At 54.1% G+C, this 14,947-nt stretch overlaps 6 protein-coding genes across 6 annotated transcripts; 3 read left to right on the top strand and 3 right to left on the bottom strand.

The window, feature by feature from the left end:
- Positions 1-1,781: 1,781 nt before the first annotated feature.
- Positions 1,782-3,782, top strand: JN550_010540 (uncharacterized protein; the record flags this gene model as incomplete). Its single annotated transcript, XM_049308805.1, has 5 exons — positions 1,782-2,316; positions 2,375-2,500; positions 2,553-2,637; positions 2,691-2,867; positions 2,924-3,782. The coding sequence occupies 5 exons, from the start codon at positions 1,782-1,784 to the stop codon at positions 3,780-3,782; spliced, it is 1,782 nt and encodes a 593-aa protein (XP_049167511.1).
- Positions 3,783-4,148: 366 nt separating this feature from the next.
- On the bottom strand, positions 4,149-4,508 carry JN550_010539 (uncharacterized protein; the record flags this gene model as incomplete). The annotated part of the gene is made up of 1 exon (XM_049308804.1): positions 4,149-4,508. One exon carries the CDS (start codon positions 4,506-4,508, stop codon positions 4,149-4,151), a length of 360 nt encoding a protein of 119 aa, XP_049167510.1.
- Positions 4,509-6,651: 2,143 nt separating this feature from the next.
- JN550_010538 (uncharacterized protein) lies at positions 6,652-7,530 on the top strand (the record flags this gene model as incomplete). Its single annotated transcript, XM_049308803.1, has 1 exon — positions 6,652-7,530. One exon carries the CDS (start codon positions 6,652-6,654, stop codon positions 7,528-7,530), a length of 879 nt encoding a protein of 292 aa, XP_049167509.1.
- A 269-nt stretch (positions 7,531-7,799) lies between these two features.
- On the bottom strand, positions 7,800-8,750 carry JN550_010537 (uncharacterized protein; the record flags this gene model as incomplete). Its single annotated transcript, XM_049308802.1, has 1 exon — positions 7,800-8,750. One exon carries the CDS (start codon positions 8,748-8,750, stop codon positions 7,800-7,802), a length of 951 nt encoding a protein of 316 aa, XP_049167508.1.
- Positions 8,751-9,504: 754 nt separating this feature from the next.
- On the top strand, positions 9,505-10,366 carry JN550_010536 (uncharacterized protein; the record flags this gene model as incomplete). The annotated part of the gene is made up of 2 exons (XM_049308801.1): positions 9,505-9,734; positions 9,796-10,366. The coding sequence occupies 2 exons, from the start codon at positions 9,505-9,507 to the stop codon at positions 10,364-10,366; spliced, it is 801 nt and encodes a 266-aa protein (XP_049167507.1).
- A 575-nt stretch (positions 10,367-10,941) lies between these two features.
- Positions 10,942-12,729, bottom strand: JN550_010535 (uncharacterized protein; the record flags this gene model as incomplete). The annotated part of the gene is made up of 3 exons (XM_049308800.1): positions 10,942-11,043; positions 11,108-11,319; positions 11,370-12,729. 3 exons carry the CDS (start codon positions 12,727-12,729, stop codon positions 10,942-10,944), a joined length of 1,674 nt encoding a protein of 557 aa, XP_049167506.1.
- Positions 12,730-14,947: the final 2,218 nt, after the last annotated feature.

The raw sequence follows: 14,947 nt of genomic DNA, 5'->3' as shown, positions 1-14,947 counted from the left end.
CTCTTGGCCTCTTTCTACGGCATGTATATTACAAATGGGCCAGGTCAAGCAATTCTGTTGGAGCCAAGATGGGATATAAGTTTTCGATGATAACTCTGCAGCGTTAGTTCGGGACATACCGAAATACTTTAATTTTCCGGTGAAACACGAAACTGCGAATGCGCGGCGATCTACGGCAAACAAGGCGGGACTTGATGAAGTTGTGCCTACATACATATATGTACATGGGCGTTTTGCCCGAGATTATTGTGTCATCGGATCCGAGCGTGACTGAAGGAGGTATGAACGGGGGAACGAGCCAAGATGACAACAAGATGATCCATGAGCAACACTGCCAGCTCCTGGAAGCCCAGCAATATACGAGCTCATGCATACTCCAGCGGAATATACGTGCAAAACATCTTTCATACCCCTCGCAATCTTCCGACGAAACATACGAAAATGATCCCCGTCGTGGCGGATTCCAAGTATAGAATTGTGGTTACTTTGTTAATTGGCCGGCTCAGGTAATCCATCCGGTGGCACAAGTCGTACGTAACTGTTGTGGTAGACAGGTGGGGTGGCCGGGTTTCGCATTGGCGAGCCACACGGAAATGACCCGTGCCATTGGACGCAACCCATCCCCGATTGCCTAGATAAAACAACTCTATCACCTACCCCTTTCGGACCTTGATTGTTGCTACTCCTCACAGTACCGAATCATTGTCTGCGCAGCGTGTGCCTTCATGTGACTGTAAATGAACACCAGACAGGAGACGCTTCCAATGATCGCGAATGTCGTCACGTCACTGCCGTTTACGTGGTTCGATACCCACACTCACCCGACTTGGACCCGGCTGGCTACAGGGCCTATACAGCATCACGCATATCCTCGCAGGGAGCCTTGGCGTTTGTGGAAGGTATGCCCTCAAAGCCCTCTGGTATCACCACTGCAAGTGTCAAACTCTGTATACCGAGTACTGGCGCAGCATATATCCACTCGATGAACACTTTCCAAACCGAGCCATGCCATTGTGGAGACTGCTGTGACATGGACGATGAGAAAAGCACCCTGACCTAGGACTGAGCCCATGGATGAGGGCTATCCAGAGCAGCTGGTTAACTTTCCGCCTTGAGGCTCTAGTCGTCTAATTTCGGTTCCATCGGTGGTGACTATATCACGACAGGGTTCCCAGTTGTTCCTGCATGCTGCATCACTGATCTTCCCTGCCCAAACTTTGACATACATTGCTACCTGGAGGCCAAGACTGCCGTAGATCGAAGGCCTTGGCTCCGCGTAAGCTCAGTCTCGAGTTATGCGCATCAGCACCACTCACGTGCAACGTTGTTGCAACCCTACATGGTATTCCTTTCCCAGCAACCCTTAACCCCCGCATCGTGGCTCGAAGCGTACGCCGACATGTTCAATGACACCCGACCTCAAAACCCGGGACCAGGAAGCCATGTGGTTGAAAGGCAGATTGTTACCCAATAGGACTGGCCTCGGCTCCAATCGAAGATGCCAATTGACCTCTGGCTTATCCTTGGGTGTTGGGGCGCACCCCAACTTCCCAATTAGGTGACCTTGTCAACATGTGTCTCTCATATCACTTGCCTAATGAGCGCGGTGACCCGGCGCGAGCGAAGAATCCAGATCGCGATTGATATTCATGTCTAGTCTAGCAGTAATTTTGCCCATGGCCGTATGAGCCTTATATACTCCAAGATGTAGACCAGGCATTCTCAAGTCTTGGCATCCACCCGATCCTCCATACCTCTCTGTCCATGACGCCGGAGCCACGATGATCTGGGCAAAAAGTCTCGTGTTTTTGGCCGGCGCGGTGCCCTTCGCTGTGGCCATCAATAACTGCCCACTGGATGGGCCCGTATTTCCTAAGCCGGCAAAGCTTTCGTCGACGCCGGTCATCCAGCAGGCTGTTGAAAGCCTGACGAAGCAATTCACGGATTGGAATGCCAACGGGACGGCGACGGCGAACTTTTCATATTCCATCCAGATCTTCTCAGCACATGAACCGGAGCCGCTCTTGTCGCTCTCACATACAGCGCCGAAGTTGGCCACTATAAAGCACCCTGGCGTCACAACTGTCGACGAGAATACAGTCTTCCGGCTGGGTAGTCTGACCAAAGTTTTCACTGTCTATAACTTTCTGCTAAATGCTGGCGATACGATGTGGAATGACCCCATCACGAAATATGTACCAGAGTTGGCAGCGATTGTGGCCAATAGAACGACTGAGAACGCAGTGCTTAACACAGATTGGGACGAGATCACCATTGGGTCGCTCATGACCCAGTTGGCAGGAATCCCGCGAGACTGTACGGATATAACGTCAAACTATACCCAAAAGGCGAAGCTGACTAACACTCATGATAGATGCCCTGCTTGGTGAACTTACACAAATGGACTCAACCAAGGACTCTGTTGTGAGACTGGGGTTTCCACCGCTACCCAAAGCGCAGATTCCGCCTTGCGGCGATGTTCCTTTATGCACTCGTGAGCGTGAGTGGATGGTAGCATCCCGTATATGAGTTGCTACTAATAACGTTAACAGAGTTCTTCACCGGTATTGCCAAGTTCTATCCATCCGTTGCACCGTTCCAGACCCCAACGTATTCGGACATTGCATTTCAGCTACTGTAGGCCTCAGTACTTATTCATTGCGAAAAAAAGGATCACTGATATAGATTAGCGGATATGCCCTTGAACAAATTACCGGAAAGGACTACCAGTCACTGCTGCAAGACACAGTGCTAACTCCTTTGAATCTGACCAACACTTTCTACAAGGTTCCGAAACAGGCGCTTGGTATTATTCCGGGCAGCGCAAATGCGACAAAATGGTCTTTCCAACTTGGCGATGAGGCTCCGTAAGTACTGTGTCCCGTGGTCGAGCACTAAACCCCAACCTAACAAATGTACCCAGGGCCGGCAACATGTACTCAAGCGCCGCTGATATTGCAGCGTTTGGTCGAGCAATCCTAAGCTTCAAGCAGCTGTCCCCTGCAATGACAAGGCGGTGGCTGAAGCCTTTCTCCTTCTCTTCAGACCCAAAGGCCAGCGTTGGCGCACCCTGGGGCGCCCGCCGCATTCCGTTGGGCCCCGAGTACCGTCAAACAACTGGATACAACAAAGCGGGTGGTATAGGAAGCTACATGGCAGCGTTCGTTCTGATTCCGGATTACGATATTGGTTTCTCCATCATGATCGCGGGAGACATCCCCGGCAACACCAACTGGAACATTGCCGACATGTTAGGCACCACATTTGTCCCGGCCGTAACGCTTGCGGCCAAGAACCAGGCTGCTAACAAGTACAACGGTTACTACGCTCTCGCCAATGGCACGCAGAACGACGGGCTGTACACCTTCGCCAATAGCACCCGCCGCTTTAACTCGTCGCTAACTATCGAAACCGACAACAAGCCCGGCCTATCCATCTCGCAGTGGTACAGCAACGGCACCGACTTCAAGGCCGTTGTCGTCTCGCTGCAGTTGACATACGTGCCGACGACCCCGAGCATCCGCCTATATCCAACCGCGCTGCAGGCCGACCTGCCCAACGGCGGTAAGCAGATCAAGTTCAAGGCCCTGTTCGAGGACCTAGCCGCCCCGGAGCAGGTCGACAAGATGTTCTCGACCGACTGCGGCAGCTGGGTCGGCGTCGAGAGCGTTATATATGGCAGCATGAGCGCCGATGATATCATTTTCAACACGGATGCGACGGGGGCGGTGACGGGTGTTTATATACCAGCGCTCAGGATCACGCTGCCGAAACAGTCGTGACCTAAGAAACATTAGAAAAAGGGCGGCAGTATGCATACTGGCATGCAAGGAGAAGCAGCATTAGGTATACTCAAAGGTAGGAAGCTTAGTCGGCATCATTGTATTCATAGCCATATTTGCCTGGGGGAACCGAGCATGGTGTGCCGCCTCAGGGGTCCCTCGGCCGGTGCTGGCCCTCACAGTCAGCTCTAGAGAAGCGGAGCGTATGAACTAAGGCACTTAATCGTTTTGACTATCCAAAAGCAAACCCAAATAACTCCATTTCCTTTCGATCCTTGCTTGCGCAGTTGTATCCTGTATATCATGCAGGCAGACTGAGTCTACCCGCATAACCCCTTTATCAAGCCTGATTACATCTCGTTTGTTTCACGAACTCGCCTTCTGCTCCATAATCCAGACGACCGGGCTCTTTTTGGAGTAGTTGGCCACATCTTCCCAGGCCTCCTTGTGTTGCTTCGGCGTGACGGCACTCTGCGCCGCCTCCATCGCCTCCCTGCTCGCCCAAGTGCACGTGAATAGGAGCTCGTAAGAAGGGCCATTGTTGTCGTCTTCGTCGCCGCTTGTGGCAGCGGCGGTGTAAACTTTCCAGTCGATTATGCTGCCTTTTCTGCCGTCGCTGCCATCGCCCTCCCAAAGCTCCAGGGACCACGGGATATGTGTCTCCAGGTAGTAATCCAGGTCGATATCCGAGCCAGGAGGATACGCGACGCAGAGCGTGGCAGCCATTTCCCCGAGTCGAGGCAATTCAAGGGCTCTCTTGTAACTTGAGCGGATATAGGAGACTGTGCGGCGTGGTCGCAGCCCAAATATCTGCTTCAGGCACGGTTGGACTTGCTATCAGGTGCTTATGGCCCTGTGAAGAAAGGAGGCGGTCTATGTTCACTGAACTTGGGATGATGAGAAAGACAAGATGGTGCTGGGGGGGCTCAAACCCATCCGTTCGGCGTGGTAAGCCGAGTGGCTTGTAATGGAGCACCTTACATGACTTCTCTGGTTGCCCGCCTATCGCATAGCGCAGTGGCGTCCAGCAGGTCACGGTTGTCTCGCACGAGGTCCTCTAGGCTGCGAAAAGCTTCTCGGACGTCGTGGCGGTCCGGGCCGTGGTTGCAAAGTAAATGCAGCCTCTCTGAACGGGATGCAGTACCACTTGGACGGCCGTCCTTCCACGATGACCATGGCACGTCCCTTCGAATAGTGGTGCACATATGCCTCATACCCATACCGGCATCGCTACTTAGGTAGTTGGTGCGCGAGATTCACTAAAGTACCATACCTCTCAGTGTTGAAGCTTGCCGGCTGTCTTGACGCAGCGTTACTGCCTGTGTTTGATTGAGTTGAGAACCTCCATTTCAACGTCGGCGTAAGACAAGCGGATCCCAGCAGGACCATGTGTCTCTCAAACAGCGCGGTAGTATCCGGTCCGCGACGAGTAATCCTTCGACCTGGATACTGTACGCACTCGAGGATGCAAATGCAAAGTTAGAGCATACTAAAGGTTGTTGATCCAGAGGTGGAAACCTTCAACCGCCCCGCTAACTTCAGGTTAAACATCCCGTCCACGGCAGGGATGGAATCCAGGCCATTTTGCCTATTGCGGAAACGCTCCAGGGACGAGCGACATTTGCACGCAAGCTCAAAGATGACACACCCCTGTGCTGACAACATCGCCTTGTCAAAGTTGTGGAAAAGCTTTTCTCCCCTGCCAACGTGAAGTCGACGTCCATAAGGGGATGCAGACGGAGCGTATACTCCAACACGCACACACACCAAAGGCATTTCCAAGGTTGCTGTTCATGTTTGCCTGGCGTATGGAGCGGTTCTAGTTAATCACACCCGTGGACGTGGGCGGTGGCTGTGTAACGCGAGCACGCGGCACCGCTAGGTATTCTGGAGGGCCGGGGCCGGGTGGCTGTTGCTGTAATAGAGTTGCATTTTGGGGGCTATTCTTAGCTGATGGGGCTCTTGGCTTCCGCCCTGAGTTAGCCTGATGGCATCCACTAACTTACCTGCACCCTGAAGATAGCCGAACCGTTTGTCCCCGAGGCGAAGAGACACCGTCGTGTTATGTAGATGTGATTGATCGGCCAATCCATCCTCGCAACAGAAGTATACGTGGAATGTTCATTGAGACACCCGAAGCTGATTTGAATGCCATCAACAAATGTGCCGGCACCGAGGCACCGAGGCACCCATGCGTCCTACAAGGACCCAAATCACCGGGACAGTGGGCGGAACCTGGGGTCTCCCCAACACCACTTGCCGCCGCCCCAAGCAACGAAGGATCCAGCTGAGGCCTCGATCAGTTCTGGGACCAATCGGGTGTCGAGGTACTTTAGCACCCTGTCCGCAGCCTGCACGTCTCGTTAGGACCGTTCGATCGGCGTCCATGCTCTCCATATTATTAGCACTATGGAACGGTTTTCATGTACCTCGACAGGGCAGGGCTAGGTGCCAAGCAGCATAATCTCTGCCAGTCGGGATGAACAAAGTTGCCATGGATTCCCTGCCCTCTGGGGCACTGTTTGGAGCACTCTCTCTTTTCTTTCGTGTAATTCTTCTTCGTCCCCCTATACTCCCCTATTGTTCGTCTAGTAGAGTTAGACGACGATAGATCGGACGATGACTACGACGCGGCACTTGCCCTTGGCCGCAGCGGTGCTGGCGCTGTTCACGACACCGGCGGTTCAGCAGCAGAACGCAAATTCAGTCAATTGGCAGTTCCCGGAATTCGGGAAAAAACTGACATACCATGCCCAAGACACCGTCAACGTGACCTGGACGTCAAACTTCTCTTCGCCAATTATGATTATATACTGCCAAGGCGATAAGAGCGTCGTTGGTGAGTTTGCTTCTTTGGAATACTTCCAATATGCCACCGCAGGCCACTGCGATGGGACGTCTGTTATTAACCCAGTGGCCCCTAGAGAAAAAGAGGGAAGATGCCAGTGCCTATAACGCCTCTGCGCTCTTCAAACTAGACTGGGACGGAGACGACACGCCTTGCTGGTTCGATCTGAAGCCCGACTTGAAGGGTGGGAAGGGGTCCAACTCCGAAGCCTTCACGTTCCTCCCTGACGTAGGGAGTCAAGCGACCTTCGGCATAGGCTCCTCCAGCACCGCTGCGGGAACATCATCACTATCAACGAGCACTTCGGCCACGACGCAGCAGACTACTTCAGCCACCACGACTGGTAATGGAGGAGGAGTAGTCGGCTCTGCGACGAGGACAAATGTCATCAACACCGCTACCGCATCCACCTCCTCATCTACTTCAGCAGGCACAGCGACGGGGGTGCCATCAGCAGAGCAGTCGACTTCAACAGGCGGCCTGTCGACGGGTGCACAGGCGGGTATCGGAATAGGCGTCGGTATTGCGGGCATCGGCGTGGGCGTTGTGGCTGCCTTGATGCTTCTTCGCCGAAGACGGAGAACACCGGAGCCAAGTGAGAAGAAGTCTGACCCGTCGTTTGGTCCAACGACGGCTGGTGGTAATAGTATGATGTCGCAATCGGCACCGTCGCAATATTACGGATCGGAACACAACTCGGCTTCTCCCGTCTACGGGCAATCGCCGGTCTACGGGCAGCCAGCCGAGCTGCAGTCGGCCGTCCCCAACGACCCTTCGAAGTACGCTTTCCACATGCCGCAACAAACGACCTACCAGGTCCCTGTTGCATCCACACCGCAAGAGCTGGGTGTCGATGGGGGTCGCTATGTTCACGAGATGCCCGCATCAGGATACCGTTGACCGCAGACCATGGCGCTAGGTGCAGATCAGAGTAGCAGCCGAATATATAAATAATGATCATCATGCACGAGTATACGTTTTCAGGGCATGACAAAAGTCGGACCTTGAGTCGTCATTGACAATTACTGCCCAGCATCATATTTGCTTTGCCGTCCCCATGGAGAAATATGCAACCCGTTGCAGTGGTATACAGGAGGGTGCAGCCGTTCGCCGTGTTACATATCGAAATCAGATGCTTTTAATTTTTTTCTTCCAGCATGGAGCCTTCTCTACCAACCACGGCCGGCGAGTTTCTGGTCAGGACGCATGCTGCTCACCGAAATACCAACCATGGCCTCGCCCAGCCCCTCGCTGCACTCGGCGAGCACCTTGGGGTCCTTGAAATGCGTCGTAGCCCGCACAATAGCCTTGGCTCTCTTGGCTGCGTCTCCCGACTTGAAGATACCACTTCCGACGAATACTCCATCACAGCCAAGCTGCATCATCAGGGCGGCATCTGCAGGTGTGGCGACTCCACCGGCCGCAAAGTTGACGACTGGTAGTCTTCCCAGCTCTGCCGTCTGCTTCAGGAGCGTGGGGTCCACCTCGAACTCTCTGGCGAGGGCGCGGATGCCCAGTTCGCCGCTTTCCTGCAGAGCGGCCTTGGCGCGGGAGATGTCCTTGTTGAGCTGGCGCATGTGCTTGACAGCCTCGACAACGTCGCCGGTGCCGGCCTCGCCCTTGGTCCTGATCATGGCGGCGCCCTCGGCAATGCGCCTCAGGGCTTCCGGCAGACCCCGGCAGCCACATACAAAGGGGACCTTGAAACCCGACTTCTCCACGTGGTACAGATCATCCGCCGGGGTCAGGACCTCGCTCTCGTCAATGTAGTCGACGCCGAGGGCCTCAAGGATCTGGCACTCGACAAAGTGGCCGATACGTGCCTTGGCCATCACGGGGATGGTGACGGCCTCCTGGATCTCCTTGATCTTTCCCGGATCCGACATGCGGGCCACGCCCCCCTCGGCCCGGATGTCGGCGGGCACTCTCTCCAAGGCCATGACGGCACAGGCGCCGGCCTCCTCGGCGATGCGGGCCTGGGCGGCATCCGTCACGTCCATGATGACGCCACCCTTGAGCATCTGCGCCAGCCCCGACTTGACGCGGAAGTCGTCGGAGCGGGCGCCGTTGCTCGATCCCGCCACGGCGGCGGCGGCGCTGGTGATGTCGTTGTTGACCATGTTGGCTAGGAGGAGGACTGCGGGTTACGGGTTGCGGGTTGCGGGTGCGGGGCAGATGGCAGCGGAAGGGGAAGGGAGATGGGAGACGGGAGACGGGAGACGGGAGACGGGAGACGGGAGACGATGAACTGCTAGACCACTCGATGCTCGGCTGGGAATATACAATATATGTTCCGCCATTGGGCGCATGCGCCATCATATGACTCTTGCTGCAGAAAAGCCCCAGGGTCCTCCAGGGTCCGAAACTCTATTACAAAGTCGCGCGCCGGTCCACCCTTAGCCGAGTGTACCGCGCTGTGCCTGACAAGTGCCGCGTCGCTTACCCCAAAGAGGCGTCATGACGTTGGCGACCGTCGCCGGTGAGGAAAGTATAGAGTAATAGGGAGATACGGCCCGCTACATCTGCGGTCCATGACGCAGTAACTGCATGTAGCCACCTGCCCGATGTCGGGCCCCTGCCAACGGCTCGACTCGCTTGGCCGCGCACATGGTGATGCGCCCTCCGTGCACTTCGTAGTAGACCGACACCAGCCGAACCAGTCACACAGCCCAGCGACACCCGGAGGCCACCCCCAATTGACCGTTGCCATACTAATCGACCTGTCCAAAATCCTCGGCTCCTTGGCGATTTCTTGGTTGCGCTGTCCGCGGCGTGAGGGAGAAAGCCCGCAGCACTTCCCAACCCAGACCACCGTCGTTCTCGTCGCAGATATCCTGGGGCGTTTTCGTGGGCGAGCGTATTGGTCGACGCGAGATGGCTCTGTCGGTGGGCGTCCTCGCCCTGCAGGGTGGGTTTTCAGAACACCTACATTCTCTGAGAAGGGCGGCTGCAGACCTCAACCGTCATGTCAACTGCATCGAAGTTCGCACGCCGGAGCAGCTATCCGCCTGCGACGCCCTCATCATCCCCGGTGGCGAGAGCACCACGCTCTCCCTGGTCGCCGTTCAGTCGAACCTCCTGGAGCCCTTACGGGAGTTCGTCAAGTAAGCTTCCCAGGTCTGCCCTCGCGTGTGACAACTGTCGTATTCTGACATGATCTACCAGGGTCAAGCGGAAACCCACCTGGGGCACGTGTGCAGGGCTGATCTTTCTGTCCGAGGAGGCGAGTTCTACGAAAAGGGGCGGGCAGGAGCTCGTTGGGGGCCTCGATGTGAGGGTACATCGAAACCATTTTGGGAGGCAGAGGGAGAGCTTCGTCACAGACCTTGAGTTGGCCTTCTTGGAGGCGACACCGTCGTCAAGCAAGCCGCCACCTTTCCCAGCAGTCTTCATTCGGGCCCCTGTGGTCGATAAGTTGCTGACGGACGAGGTCGAAGACAGGTCCGCCCAGAACCACGTCGCCACAGAGACTGGTCTCCCTTCGCCCGTCGTCAAATCACGTGCGGCGAAGAATGCCAAGGTAGAAGTGCTTGCAGTCCTGCCAGGCCGTCACGCATCCAATGAGGCTGCCGCCATAGGCGATATCTCGGCCGTCGCACCAAAGGGAGATGGCGACATCGTTGCGCTGAGGCAGGGCAATGTCTTCGGGACTAGCTTCCACCCAGAGTTGACAGATGATGTTCGCATACACACTTGGTGGCTCCAGCAAGTCTTGCAAGCCACCAGTCTAAATTGATCAGATTTTCGTGGGCCTCCCGAAGCTCTTCTTCGCCGCCCATCAGCAGTGAAACGCAGCCCACAACTGCTGCATATCTTCCAGTGTCCCGTGTGACACGCAGTATTGGGCATGGTCCGTGTCAGGATGAGCCACATGCGAGAACGGCTGAGATATTCCTATCACAATTGCGGAACCCGAGGTACCACATGAGAAGCTCCGTAGTCTCTGTGAATTGTGCCTGTCCGCGAGGCTCTACTGGCTCAGGACGACTGAGAAGTACGACACCAAGGTGTCGCATACGTCATCGAGTGCATCCAGTTCGTGTGCTTCGAGAAAGGTCGGAATCGATAGACATTAGAACGATCCCGCGTTGGGGTTGCCAAGTCGGCTCTCACCAAGCCTCATCTATTAGAACATTTGCCGCACTCTCTAAATTTTTGATTTATAAGGTTTTCCCAGGTTCCGCAAAGTTTACTTCAACCAGTGTCTTGCATTGGAGTCGTCTGCGCGTTGCCCGAAGGAAACCTCTCATCGTTAATGGCCACCCCATCGGAACGTCGCATGCGGCCCAACCAATTTCAAGTATAGCCGGGCTATTCCTGTACTTCTGCCTCCTCATCGTCGCTTTCAACCACGCTACCCTGAGGTGGTATTTTCACGAACAGGAGTATGATGATCGCAAAAACAGCAACAGCCTAACAGGCGTCAGTAAGAACAACACAGCGAAGTAGCTTGTTGATTGGAATGATATGAACTCACCGCAATGACGAAAAACGACAGGTTGGCTTTTCCAACGGCGGCAAATGCAGAGAAAACCAGCCCGAAGATGCCAACTGTGCTCAGAGCAGCTATAGAGCCCACGAGGCTGATGGCCTGCAATACTTCAGGGCGCTGGGCTGGTGGTACCATCTCCGTAAAAACTCCTTTACTCGCAGCGTCGGATCCCGAAAACAGTGGAAGAAGGAATCCGGCTAGGACATCGTCAGTCTTGCTCCCCTCCATTGTGCTGAGGTCTACTGACCAAGATATATGTGCCACGATTGGCTCGCAAAGCCAATACATCCGGTGAGTAACGCGTCACCAAGCATGCTGACCCGGAGGAACCAAAGGTCGAACGCTGCGCCAGCGTCTTCATCCACTGGCTTGGGCGGATTCACGGGCTCCTGCTCCGGAAGAGCGCTGACCGGATCCATGTCTTGCGGCTCCGTAGGGATACTCTCGACCAAGACTGGATCAGGCTGCTTCGCATCCTTCTTTGGTGCCTGCCACTTCCGGCCCCATGTGATAATACGCGGGAAGGCAAACATCAAAAACAAACCTCTGACCGAGGCGGTCAAGAACATGAAGAAGCTGTTCTCCTTGGGTGCGAAATTGAGGACTGTGAGGGCATACATCTGCGTCAGAATTGGCCCGTATCCCACAGCCAGAACTGCAACAAACACCCCCAATGCGAGGATCGGTACGCTGTAGAACTTGACTAGTGACCCGTCCCTCAGCCGTCGCATTTGTGGCCCTAACACGGCGAAAGGGGACTTTCCTTTCTTTACAGAGCTGGGCTTTTTCTGATCCCCAGCACCGAGAGTCTTCGGGTCGATATAAGGGGTGCAGAAGAAACAGTAGATGCAGCTCAAGGCCAGCATCCCAGCTGTGATCTCAAACGGCCGTATAATGGCTGTCATCTCGCCGACAATGCCGCCCTGCAGGTATCCCACTGCTGTACCGAACATGGCAGCGCCTTGCAACTTGCCAAAGGCTCCGGTACGCTGAGACGGCTCCACGACCTCGGCGATGGCGGTGTTTAGCACGAGCAGATAGCCGGCAGGGCCACCGACGATGGCCATGACCTGGCTCACCTGCACCAAGACGATGCCGGTCCTGAAGCCGACACCGACACCGATTGCCTGCATTGTCACACGCAGGATGGGGAAGAAGGTGTTGAGCATCAGCGCAAAGTGAGGGCCCCGCCGTCTGATGTACATTCCCGTGAGGAAGAGGTTGATAACACCGCAAACGATGTTCGACAGGCCGAGGATCATCATTTGCAGAGCGGTGCCCGAGTCAATCTGGTACTCGTTGCAACGATCACCTACCCCCTCATACGGAGGCGCGTGCTTGTAGAACTCCTCGCACTCCATCTTGCGAAAGGCGTAGAGGATGGGAACCTGCGTGAAGCACAGAGCCGTCGTGATCAAGAACCCAGCAATTAGCAAGCTCAGCTCTGGCGTGAGAACGCGCTGCCAGCGACGGGGCAGTCGGGATTCACTGCTGGCCTTGTTGATTAGAGGAGCAGGTTGGCCATCGCGTGCGGCAGCGCTGTCACCAGTAGTGACATTGGCGTGGCCATTGGCCAGTAGTGGTGTGTTCTCGTCCGACGCCGCCATCTTCACGACCGACGACTGCTTGGGGGATGGTGAAAATGGTGTTCGCGCGAGAAAAACACACCCGATGTGGAGGAGGCTCGTTAAGGGCACAGACTTACTTGGTTCCCTAGATAGATAAAGAAAACCCAAGGGTCCTTCTCAATCGGGTTGGCAGTGCGGGGTGCCGGCCTGCAGCCAGCTAAACAGTGAGACAAGATAATCAATGAATTGTTTACTTCATCAGCTCTGGGGCTGGTCTCTTGGCGGCTTTTTGCAAGGATTACAATCCCTGAGAAGAACACCGGAAATTAGCGCAGACTTCCATCCACTGCGGAATTCTCAGTCTGTCTGAGTGAGCAAGCTTGATTATTGCTGTCACAACCTGGCCATATCAACTTTCTTGGGTAGGATACTTATGGGACTACATGCAAATCAAACGCCTGGTGTTACAACATACGGAAGTGGATTAGCCCAGAACTACCCTTCGCATAGTCGCTAGCGCGACAATCATCCATTATAGGTCCAAGTCAAACTTTCCTTGCAATCAAGTTCGAATAGTCAGACAGTCTAGGTCGCGCAAAGGGCACTTTTGAAATTCATGTACACGGATAATGCGACGTAATGGCAACCCGCTGGCCCCCTGTCATGTGAAGTCAAAGAAAGTGATCTATGCTGATCACGCTTAGAACGAGTGGAAATTCATAATACTGTCAAGGGATGAAGTCTTAGAGAATCTTTCGTTCAAAATGATTGACTTCTTACACGTCCAGAAGTCGGTCTCGGGTTGCACTTGTCACATGTGTGTTAATCACAATTCTAGGAATAGCTCCACTGTTAGCGAATTCACCTCTTGAGTATACACTCCTATCTACCTGCCTGCCTGCCTGCCTGCCTACCTACCTAGGGCCTACCTGTCCGATTCACGAAGCCCTTCGGTGTTACAGACTGGCTAGTGCAGGTGGTTGCTGTGGTGGAAAACGAGGGTTGGTCCACCCCACCTGTAAATAGCAAACGCCACAGTTATGAAAGCAATTCTTCTTTCCTCTCCGTCCTAGCTTTAATTTAATTTTTTTTGGCAATACTGCAGGACCTGTCGTAGAGTCTCGATTCATTTGTGGTACCGTAACACTCTGTCCATGGCTATATGAATCATTAATTATAGCTGAGGCGAGTGATGTGTCTGTAGAGAATCCAGAAATTTTGAACTTGCGGGATGGCTTCCAATACTGGTGAAGTTCGACTCAACAAAATGTTAAGGTAGAGTAAGCATCTACAATATGGACGGTGCCAAGAGTCCCCAGTGAATGAGATGAGCTCAGTCGTTTAACCGTTTGGAAAACTTGGAGCCTTCGATGGAGTGCTAGAATGGGATATCGTGGGACCAGGACTCGGCCACGGTTGGAATCTTCCACGAAATGTTGGCTAGCTGACCTAGTCAGACAAAATTGATTTAGTAGCTACGATTAGAAAACAAAATACCCGTATCTTGGAAAATGTAAAGTTATTCACCGCCCTCTCTGACTTTTACGATCGGGAGGTCTTGTCGCATCGAAGGGAGGATCAGGTTGAAAACGTCTGTCTATTGGATGTTTAGCAAGACCGGTCAAAGTTCTCCCGTAGACCCTGTGTCCTGGAAAGTAGCCAAGCGTTTGTCCGTGGAGGACAACTGCCATCTCATAATTTGACGTCGTCAGGGTAGTAGGAACGATAGAAATCCGGCATGGTGTGGGTAATGCGTCTATGCCTAGAAGCGATGTCGAGTATCCGCTCTACCGGAACGGTCAGAAAATGCTGGGTTCTGCTTCAAGCCTCAGCGCATTTGAGGCAGGCTTGAATTTTCTACAACCCGCAAACTATATAATTTTGCTGCTTTTCAATTTGATTCGCATTTCGCATCTTTTGTAGTACACTGGTCCGCCACCATGCGAGCAATGGAGACAGAGGTGGGATATAGTATAGCATGGCGCGATTGATGATGGGTACCCTGATGTAGGATCGACGAGATTCACAGAGTCAAAAGGTCTAAAACGAGGAGATACGGAATCACCACAATCAGATAGGATATTATACCGGCTGTGCATCTCACGAGACACGATGGCGAAAGCGCGATCTACGACAAGTATGCAAGCAGAGCGAGCTTCTGATTGGCCGCACATCCAACAAACACCGCTAAAATGTCGTGATCAATGCCACCACCACCGCGATACGCCAAAGCACCCCTGCTCGCCCTGTTCCCTCA

This window comes from Neoarthrinium moseri, assembly GCF_022829205.1.
Source record: "Neoarthrinium moseri strain CBS 164.80 chromosome Unknown scaffold55_Wmoseri_CBS_16480, whole genome shotgun sequence".
Lineage (NCBI taxonomy): Eukaryota > Fungi > Ascomycota > Sordariomycetes > Amphisphaeriales > Apiosporaceae > Neoarthrinium > Neoarthrinium moseri.
This window is presented reverse-complemented; position numbering and strand designations above follow the sequence as displayed.